The sequence below is a fragment of the Hyperoodon ampullatus genome (genome assembly GCF_949752795.1).
Source record: "Hyperoodon ampullatus genome assembly, chromosome: 4".
Classification (NCBI taxonomy): Eukaryota; Metazoa; Chordata; class Mammalia; order Artiodactyla; family Ziphiidae; genus Hyperoodon; species Hyperoodon ampullatus.
The window spans coordinates 48,332,495-48,343,242 of NC_136917.1; the positions used below are offsets into that span (position 1 = coordinate 48,332,495).

Below are 10,748 nucleotides of genomic sequence, written 5' to 3' on the forward strand. Positions count from 1 at the left end.
TAGTTTCTCCAGGAGCTCCTGAGAGCAAGCATCATGACCACAGCCTCCATCACAGCCAAGGGGTACTGATTAACCAAGTCAGTAGCCACCATACCGGCTTAAAACTTCCCAGTGGCTTACCACTGCTCTTCAGATGAAAACCAAAGTAAGCCAACTCCCTGCCTCTGTCTCCCCAGAGACCTCTATCACCCTTGTACTCCACACTTCAGTCAACTTTCTGGGGCAGTACATATGCGACAATTTGCACCTCTGCTTGGAATATCCACCTCCTTTCTCTCAGATCTCAAAGCAACATCCGCTTCCTCAGGAAAGCAACCCTGGATATCCCTGAGGAGGGCAAACTGCCATTCTTGTCTTAGCATCCTATGCCTCTCATTCTTGGCACTTAATGCAGTGATAAGTGTACAGGTGCTTTTATGGTTCTTTGATTTATGTCTATCTCCCCTACCAAATTCAGACTGTAAACTCTAAACAGTGAATTGGGGGACCGTGCTCATTATTCTGTCACCAGCACTCTGACCGCCAGATTAACAGCTGCTCAAAGAATGGATGAAGTAAGAAATGACTGCACCACGAGTTCGAATCCCAAAGCTGTCCGACTCAGTACAGAAGGGCTGCTAAGGGCTTGAGCTCCAGCTCAATTAAGGGGCTTCAGACTCCCTCTCTTGGCGCTCTTTCGCCCCACCAGAGCTGGTCTCAATCCACCTCTCAGACTCGCAGCAACCTTCTCGCCCCAAGGAGCTGCGCCGAGCCACGTGGCCCGAGACTTCGGAAACTTTAAACTGCCGCTCCCAAGAAGGGGGTGGAGGTAAGGGGCGCGGGAATTATAAAGCCCTGAGCGTCATATCTCACGTCCCGGCCCGCCCACTGCACAGACAGGGAAACTGAGGCCCATAAGAACTGGGAGCCGCAGGGGTGGGGAGCAGAGGCTGAGCCTCCTTCGGCACCCCAGGCCGCGTCCCGGAGCACCGCGGGAATCCGGCTCTGGGCGCCCTCCAGGCCGCCAGGGGAGGAGGCGCGGGCCTCCTCTCTTCAGATCTTGCACGCGGCCCTCACACACGGCCCGGGCACGCTTACCTGGCCGCTCTGCTCCTTCACTTCCCGCGCCGCGCGCACATAGCCCGCCTGCAGCAGATGCTGGTAGATCAGGGGAAGCAGCTCCCGCCGCTTCCTGGCCTCGGCCATGCCCGCAACCCCCGGCTTGTCGGCTTACCTGCACGCCCCCCTCAGTCCCCGCCCGCCACTTCCCTCTTGCCCTTAGACCTCGCGCCCCCTACTTCCGGCTCCTCCTCCACCCGCCGCGCGGTACGCCGGAACATGTAGTCTTATCTCCAGGAGTGGCCGGCCCGCCCTGGTGGGTATAAGGGGCGGAGGCAGGGAGGACAACAAGACCTCCCATTGGCTGGAAGGGCGCGGTCAGACCCGGATACGCCCCCTGGGCCGGCCACGTTTCGAATGACTTCCTCTTAAATCCTTCGGACTCGTTCCTTGAGGGGATTCGTCTTCCACTTAGCTGTCTGACAGCTGCGATCAGGTTTTACTCATCTCTGAACATCCTAATCTCCAGCTCTCTCTAGACCCGAACTTGCAGTTACCCACTCGTTTATTCATTTCACAGGTGTTTTAGAACCCATAAACCAAGTACTATTTGGCATCGTTCATTCATTCACTGAACAAATATTATTGAGCACCATACCTTGGGCTGGCGCTAGGCTAGGACTGGGGGATAAAAAGATGAATAAGATACGGCAGCGGCCCTCAAAGCTCACAGGGAGGAGAGAGACAGTCGGTAACCAAGCAACTGTGGTTCAATGTCTTCTGTGCATTGTCCGGGACAGATACAGCCTGTGGGAGAAAGAACGAGGGGCCTCTGACCCCAAGGAGATATCTAAGCTTAAGCTTAAAGATGGAGTAGGAATTTCTAGGTGCAGAGGAGAGGGATGGCATCCCACGCAGAAGGCACTGCATGAGTATACACAGGAGAAACCACCCTGGTACAGGCTGGGAAACCCAGACATAAATCCAAGTCTGTGCTGCTGGGCTGTAGAGTTGGAGTGTTGAGGGAACGAGTGAGGACACAAAAGGATGGAGAAGTTAGCAGGGCCTACAGCACCCCCTCCCCCCAGCCACAGTTTGCACCCTTGCTCCAAGGGCAATAGATAGTCTCTGACTGATTTTATGCAGGAGGGTGACCTGGGTTTATTTTTTTTTAAGATTGCTGTGACCAAAGCATGGAAGATGGATTTTTGGAGAACAAAACTGGATGTGAGGGTGTTGTAGCTGTGGACGCAACGAGGTTGGCAGGGAGAGGGTGACCTAGGCTGGGGACTATTTGAATCAGCTGTTCTTTTTTTTGTTTGTTTTTTTTGCGGTGCGCGGGCCTCTCACTGTTGTGGCCTCTCCCGTTGCGGAGCACAGGCTCCGGACGCGCAGGCTCAGCGGCCATGGCTCACGGGCCCAGCCACTCCGCAGCATGTGGGATCCTCCCGGACCGGGGCACGAACCCGTGTCCCCTGCATCGGCAGGCGGACTCTCAACCACTGCACCACCAGGGAAGCCCTGAATCAGCTGTTCTTAACTTCATGGATCCATCGAGAAACTGAAGACAGCACGAACCTAACCGTTGCTATAGAAAAATTTGAAGTGTACAGACACATAACATTTTCCATCCAGTTTTAGGACATGGATAAGCACATACCTGAACCTCCTAGGCTTAGGAACTGCTGCTCTAGGAAGAAACAGGGACAGGACCAGGTGACTGATGGAATGTGGTGAGAGAGGAGACTAATCTACATTCAGCTATTTAGCAAATATTTACTGAGTACCTACTATTGGGGATAAAACTGTCTCTACCCCAAAAGAGCTTATAGTCTAATGGGGGAGACACAAGCTAAACAAACAGTCATGCAAATACACTGTTACAAACAGTAGTAAGTGCAGAAAGGAAAAGGATAGTGTTTTCTTATGGAAGAATTGGAGACGTCCCTGGTGGTGCAGTGGTTAAGAATCCATCTGCCAATGCAGGGGACATGGGTTCGAGCCCTGATCCAGGGAGATCCCACATGCCGCAGAGCAGCTAAGCCCGTGCACCACAGCTACTGAAGCCCAAGAGCCTAGAGCCCGTGCTCCACTACAAGAGAAACCACTGCAATGAGGAGCCCGCGCACTGCAATGAAGAGTAGTCCCTGCTCGCCACAACTAGAGAAAGCCGGCGTGCAGCAACAAAGATCCAACGCAGCCAAAAATAAATTAAAAAAAAAAAAAAGCTACACTGGCGTCATGCTGCCTGTGTTCAAATTCCCACTTTGCCTCTTATTAACTAGGTGACCTTGGGTAAGTTACATAACTTCTTGGTCCCTCAGTTTCTTCACCCATAATACAGAGATAATTACAATTTCTACCTCATAGGGTTGCCGTGAGGAGTAACTGAGTTCTAAGCAGAAATGCACAGAAGAGTTCCAGAGAATAGTACAGCGCTTGTGTGTACATTAGCCATTACTGTGAAAGCATTTGACAGGATGGAGGGACCTATCTCTTCTCGGGGAAGGATTCCCTGAGGAAATGATCTTTGTGAGGAAATCTGAACTATATGCAGGGGAGGATGGGGTTCGGGGAGAATCCTAGGCAGAAGAAAGAACCTGTGCAAAGGGCCTGAGGCAGAAGTTACAGCTAGAGAAGAGGTGAGAAAAGGCCTGTGTAACAGGGCCAGAGGGAGAGCAGGGGGACTGGGGAGTGCAGAAGGTGGGCAGAGGCAGATTTTACGTTAAGGATCTTTCTCTTCATCCTCCGAGTGACAGGAAACCACTGACAGTGTAGGCCCAAGAAGGACAGGATGACATTTGCATTTTAATGTGACCCGTGTGAAGGCCTAGTGGAGAGTGGGGTAGCGTGTGTATGAGTAGCTGCAGGACAAGTTAGGGTTAGGAGTACGGGCAGGCATCCAGGGAGAATATCACAGAGGTGGTGCTGGTGGCAGTGCAGTTGGAGAGCAGTGGAAGGTTCCAGTTATCAGGAAGTAAAATCGTCACAGAGATGTGTGGGAATGGAAGGTAAGGGAGAGATAGTGTCAGGATGGACTCTGAGGTTTCCCTGCAAACAGGCAGGCAGTAGTTTTCACTGAGATGGGGAATACTGGAGACCACTGGGAGGCGGTGTTGGGTGAGCGAGGATGGGAGGGTGTGGAGGGGACGTGAAAAGAGCAACTTCCACTTTAGATGTGTTGAGCTTGAAAGGCCTTTGGGACACTGAGTGTAAATGTTGAGTAGGCGCTTGGAGGCCTGGGTTTGGAGGCACACGAGGATGGGAAGTTGTCAGGAGACAAATGATCACGAGGCTGTGGATGAGGGCTGGATTGTCCAAAGAGAAGGTGCCCCAGGATGGAGCTGTGAGACACACCACAGGTTAGGGTTGTGCAAACGAGGATATACCTGCAGAGGCTGAGAAGGAGGGCCTGAGAGGTGGGAGAAAACCCTGGAGAGTGGGCATAGGGAAGACAGCCAAGGGAAGGAAGCTGAGAGTTTCAGGAAAGTGGGAGGAGTCAATGGGGAATGCTCTGAGAGGTCAAAAGGATGTGGATGGAAGCAGCGGCTTTGGTGAATGACAGACACGGGCAGATGCTGGTGGCTTTAGGGAGCACTGTTTCTGCAGAGTGATGAGAGGGTCAGATGGCAGCGGGTCTGATGAGTGAAGGAGGGGTGAAGGAGGCAGTGGGTCTTTTGAGAAGTATTTGTGTGAAGGGGAGGAGAGAGATGCTGTGACGGGGTCAAAGCATATGTTGGGGCAGGGGGAGGTGTGTTAGAGGTGGAAGAGACCTGAGTTTGTTTACAGGCTGATGGCAGATCAAGGGGAGAGATTAATTAAGGATGTGGGAAAGAGGGGAGATAATCAGCAAGCGATGTTTATGAGCATGTGCGAGGGGATGGGATCAGGCATGTAGGAGGAGAGGTTGGTCTTGGAAAGGAGGAGGGATGACTTCTCTAGAACCCAAAGAAGGAACAAAGAGAGGATGGGTGCAGATGTAGATGTAGGTTTGTAGTGGGATGTTAAGGGAGATTTCATCTTGAGCTTCTATTTTTTCTGCAAAGTGGGAGGCAAGGTCTTCTGCTGGGAGTGAGGAAGAGGTGGTGAGGAGTTTGAAGGAAGGAGGAGAGTGTGCATTCAGACAGTTGAGAAGCAAACTTGCCCACAAAATCCCCAAATGTCCGACAGTGTTGACAACCCAGTGTGCCCTGTCCTGTCGGCTGGGTGATTTCCCCCACCATGGGTCACCTACCCACGTGCAAACAGGGGAAAGTACTTGGTGGGGTTTATCCAGGCCCAGGGCTTTGCCAGATGGGTGGGGAAAAGGGCAGAGGGTTCTAAAGTGTTGGCAAAAGAGATGCCCAATCTTTTGGCCTTGGGAACTAGGCTGGGCGGGGTGGGAAGTGAAGACAGATGGGGTCCATTTTCAGGGAGAGAGTGGAAGCCTTCATGGACTGAGCAGCCACAAGATCAGTAACCAGGAGCCTGAGCTCAGGGTTGGCAACTCGAATTGATGACTGGGTGGCTGGTAGGGCTACTCACTGAGACAGTGAACAGGCTGATAAGCATGCAAATCATTAGGAAGATAAAAGTTTTTTTTACCCCTCCAAGAACCAATTTTCATCCCCTTGGGGCATTATGGCCCCAGTTGAGAATGCCTGCCTTAGTAGAATGTAAATTCCCTGAAGGCAGACTGGTGGTCCTCTTGTTGCCTGCATTATTCCCAGCCCCAGTCCATAAATACTGGCCAGTGCAAGGGTGGTTACAGCCTGTCTCCTGAAGAAGAGAGGAGGGCAGAGCAGGCAGGGCACACACCATGAGTACAGACCTGGAAGCAGAAATGTGGAAGTCTTCTAGAAGACAGTGGAGAAGGAACTGGGTCTTCCGTCCTTGGCTGACCTTGGAAGAAATGGAGAATTGGTATTAAATTAAAAAACAAAAACCAAGCCAAACCAGGATGATCTAATACCTTTGGTCCGGCAACAGGTTGTTTGTTTTTGTTTTCTTCCTAATGAAATTCATTTTAGGCGTTTATGGTTTATCCTTGGCTCCCGGGAGGCTGCCTCTTCTGTGGGCAATTTCTCTGCTTCTTTGATTTTCCAAATCATTCCCTTCGCTGCATTGCCTTGGGGCTCAAGCACAAAATCAAAACATTAAACTGATAAAATATAACATGGCAACAATTAAGACAGCAACAAACAAAAGAGTGCATTAAAAAAACAAAACACAAAACAAAACAAAACACACACAAAACTGGCCTCAGAGCATTTTTCTAACACTTCGAAAAAGATGTCTTTGTTAGTGTTAGAAGCCAGAAGTTTCCAGGCCACTCGACTGTGAGCGCCTCTCGGGTAAGCAGTATGCCTTAGTCATCTTGAATTCTCGAGCAGGGCACTCAGGAAATGAGTGAAGGGAGGACTGTCAGTAGAAGGAAAGGAAGCTAAGCAGGTAGGGTTCTATCCCCTTCTCTTCCCAGCAGGAGTGGCTCCTGCACAGAGGTGGGAGGTAGCTTGATACAGGGGAGAGGTTACTGGGCCAGGAGTCAGGAAACTGCTTTTTTGGCCTGGCTCTACTGTGTGACCTTGGGTTAGTCTCTTGCCCTCTCTGATCTTCAAATTTTCTTTTTGTTGGAGAAGCTGGACAAAAGCCCTTCCAGCACAGACACTCTCAAGAGAGGAGCCCATGTGGGATGACTGCCTTTGCCCCCAGCACCCAAAGTCGGCCCCTTCATCCACTGTGAAAATGGATTCTCCCTGGCCAAGTCACTTGGGCCAGCTGTGTTTCCCGCAGCTTCCTTCTCTCTCCTGGGATGACAATTCCTCTGTTTCTTTTTTTCTTCAATCGCACTGGAGATTTTTTTTTAAATTAATTAATTAATTGATTTTTGGCTGTGTTGGGTCTTCATTGCTGTGCGCTGGCTTTCTCTAGTTGCGGCGAGCAGGTGCTACTCTTCATTGTGGTGCACGGGCTTCTCATTGTGGTGGCTTCTCTTGCTGCGGAGCATGGGCTCTAGGTGTGCAGGCTTCAGTAGCTGTGGCATGTGGGCTCAATAGTTGTGGCTCCCGGGCTCTAGAGTACAGGCTCAGTTGTTGTGGTGCACGGGCTTAGTTGCTCCGCGACATGTGGGATCTTCCTGGACCAGGGCTCGAACCCGTGTCCCCTGCATTGGCAGATGGATTCTTAACTACTACGCCACTAGGGAAGTCCCTGCACTGGAGATTTTAAAGGTTATAAAAGATTGAAAAGTTATTATTGCAGTAACAAAACAATTCATAGATATATAAAGACCGAGTTAATCTTCCCTTCTCTCATCCATTCCCAACCCACTCCTGAAACCGAGTGAGGCCTTTTGGGGCCCCCGGGCATGGAGGCCCTTTTGTCCCCAGTTTCTTGTCAAGACTCCAGCCTCCATGACCTTCCCTGAGTTCCAAAGGGCAGATTCGAACAGTTGCTAATCAAGTTGCTAATCCTTCTTCCGCAGCCAAGAAACCACCCGAGGAAAGATTAAAGGAGCCAAAGGGACTACCCTGGTGATCCAGTGGTTAAGACTCCCATTCTGGGACTTCCCTGGTAGTCCAGGGGTAAAGAATCTGCCTTACAATGCAGGGGATGCGGGTTCCATCCCTGGTCAGGGAACTAAGATCCCATATGCCGCGGGGCAACTAAGCCCACGCATGCCACAACTACTGAGCTCGCCCACCTCAACTAGGGAGCCCAAGTGCTGCAAACTACAGAGCCCACGTGCCCTGGAGGCTGCGTGCCACGACTAGAGAGGAGAAAACCCGCACTCCACAACTAGAGAGAAGCCCACATGCTGCAACGAAGGGCCTGCGTGCCACAACTAAGACCAGACGCAGCCAAAAGTAAATTACATGAATAAATAAATAATAAAATAAATCTTTAGAAAAAGAAAAAGACTCCTACTCCCAATGCAGGGGGCCCGGGTTCAATCCCTGGTCCAGGAACTAGACCCTACTGCAACCAAATAAATAAATTAAAAAAAAAAAAAGATGATGAAAGGGACGGGAGAAGCTCATCAAGATTAGGAGACCGGGGCTTCCCTGGTGGCGCAGTGGTTGGGAGTCCGCCTGCCGATGCAGGGGACACGGGTTCGTGCCCCGGTCCAGGAAGATCCCACATGCCGCAGAGCGGCTGGGCCCGTGAGCCACGGCCACGGGCCCTGCGCGTTCGGAGCCTGTGCTCCGCAACAAGAGAGGCCACAACAGTGAGAGGCCCGCGTACCACAAAAAAAAAAAAAAAAAAGATTAGGAGACCGACCACCTGAGATGAGATGAAGGGCACGCAAGCCCTCCTCACCCCTAATCTTGTCAGAGACTCCACCATTGAGCCATTGTTATAGACCTCTCATCAGATCCTCCCCGGTTGGGACACATAGTTTTTCGAGGCAGGAGCCCCCCTTTGCCTGGCAAAGTAATAAAGCTATCCTTTTCTACTTCACCCAGAACTCTGTCTCTGAGCCTTGATTTGGCACCGATGTACAGAGAGGCCGAGCTTTCGGTAACATTCCCGACCCTCAGTCCCTCCCTTGCCCAACCCGTCTCAGGGGCCTAGTGTCTGATCCCTTCACGTCCTTCTTCCTCACAGACACAGACATCCTTCACCAGGTTTCAACCTCCTTTTCTGTTCTCTCTTCTTTCTATTTTACGAAAGGGGATCATACTAAACACACAAATACGCAACTTGCTTTTTTTCAGTTAATAACATATTAGAGGGCTTCCCTGGTGGCGCAGTGGTTGAGAGTCCGCCTGCCGATGCAGCAGACACGGGTTCGTGTCCCGGTCCGGGAGGATCCCACATGCCACGGAGCAGCTGGGCCCGTGAGCCATGGCCACTGAGCCTGCGCGTCCGGAGCCTGTGCTGCGCGTCCGGAGCCTGTGCTCCGCGACGGGAGAGGCCACAACAGTGAGAGGCCCGCGTACCGCAAAAAAAACATATTAGAGCCATTTCTCCGGGTGTTTGGATCTGCCACGGCCTTTTGAGTAATAGTAACAGCTCACATTTGTAGAGTGGGTACCATGAGCCTCTTCTGTGCACCCTAGGCAGCATATAACTGGCTATCAGCCCTGTTTATAGATGAGGAAACTGAGGCTCAGAGAGGTCAAGGCCTCAGCCGTGCAGCCAGTGAATGGCAGCATTCAGACAGGCTCCAGCTGTTGAGTGCTCTTAACCATTCCCCCGTGGCACCACTGACCGACAGAGGCGGGAGATAGTATGATATAGGTTAGTCCCTTCTAGTTGTTTGGTTAATACAACAGTGCCGCTCAGAACAGCCTAGTAAATACATTCGTACAGACCAGACCTTTAATTTTCGTAGGATGGAATCAAAAGAGGGCCAGAGGAGATGAATAGGTTTATTTTAATAGCTAAAGCCAGATTAACTGCCAAAAGGGTTGTAACAATCTGGTCTCATCGGCATAATTTCTTCTTTTTTTTTTGACTCAAATACACTTTATTTATTTTTAATTTTTGAATTTTTTTTATATAGCAGGTTCTTATTAGTCATCCATTTTATACACATCAGTGTATACATGTCAAACCCAGTCTCCCAATTCATCCCACCCCCCACCCCCAACCCCCCACCCACCCCCCACCCCCCACCCCCAACCCCCCACCCACCCCCCACCCCCCACCCCCAACCCCCCACCACTTTCCCCCTTTGGTGTCCATACATTTGTTCTCTACATCTGTGTCTCTACTTCTGCCCTGCAAACTGGTTCATCTGTACCATTTTTCTAGGTTCCACATATATGCGTTAATATACGATATTTGTTTTTCTCTTTCTGACTTACTTCACTCTGTATGACAGTCTCTAAATTCATCCACGTCTCTACAAATGACCCAATTTTGTTCCTTTTTATGGCTGAGTAATATTCCATTGTATACATGTGCCACATCTTCTTTATCCATTCATCTGTTGATGGGCATTTAGGTTGCTTCCATGACCTGGCTATTGCATAACTTCCTCTTTATGTGGTTATTTCTCAGAGCCGAAAGGGTCCTTGGAGGGCATGGAGCCCATCTCTCTCCTCTTGCCCATAAGGAAACAGGCCCAAAGGTAGGAACTGACTTGGAGAAGTCCCCAGTGGGGTAGAGTCAGAGGTAGGCCCTGTCCCTCTTTGCCTGGACCATTGCCACATTGCTCTTCCCTCCAGGCAACCTCTGTCCTCATTCTCTTCTCCCCGTCACTCTCCCTTCCCCTGTGTGTTCTTCACACTGCATTTGGCACTGCACCACTCTGCTGCTTACCAAACCTTCCCCAGATGAACCACTGACCATGGGATCAAATCACAGTTTCCTAATAGGCATTCAGGCCCATCCCGGTCTGTTCATCCTTCAAAACCAAGTACAAATGCCACCTCCACAATGATGCCTTCCCTGACTACCCCAGCTTCTCATCTCAGCATCGTCGTCTGCAGCAAGCCCCCCCTCTTCCGGCTGCTCCTTCCAGGAGGAGCCACACTGCAGAAGAACGGGCCAGGAGGGGGCAGTGCACAACCAAAGAAGGTCTCCCTAAAGGTCAAACTCGCCAGGGTGCCTGGGGCCCACGGAGAGCCCTGTGGTGTGTACTCCTTAGTCTCTCCAGTGTGGATGCCTGTGGAAAAATGAGGTTCCACCCAGGGCTGTGACCTGTGGCAAATGCCACCTCTGCCTGCACCTCAGTTTGCATCTCTGTAAACAAGAGGGATGGACAAGTTTAATGTTTCTGA

At 51.0% G+C, this 10,748-nt stretch overlaps 1 protein-coding gene across 1 annotated transcript in view; it reads right to left on the reverse strand.

The window, feature by feature from the left end:
- The window catches only part of TCOF1 (treacle ribosome biogenesis factor 1), a gene marked incomplete at its 5' end in the record, with an annotated part of 37,201 nt that extends 36,016 nt beyond the window's left edge, over nucleotides 1–1,185 (reverse strand). The window contains one exon of the mRNA XM_079702632.1: nucleotides 1,078–1,185. Coding sequence (XP_079558758.1) covers nucleotides 1,078–1,185 — 108 coding nt within the window. The remainder of the gene's footprint in view (nucleotides 1–1,077) is intronic.
- Nucleotides 1,186–10,748: the final 9,563 nt, after the last annotated feature.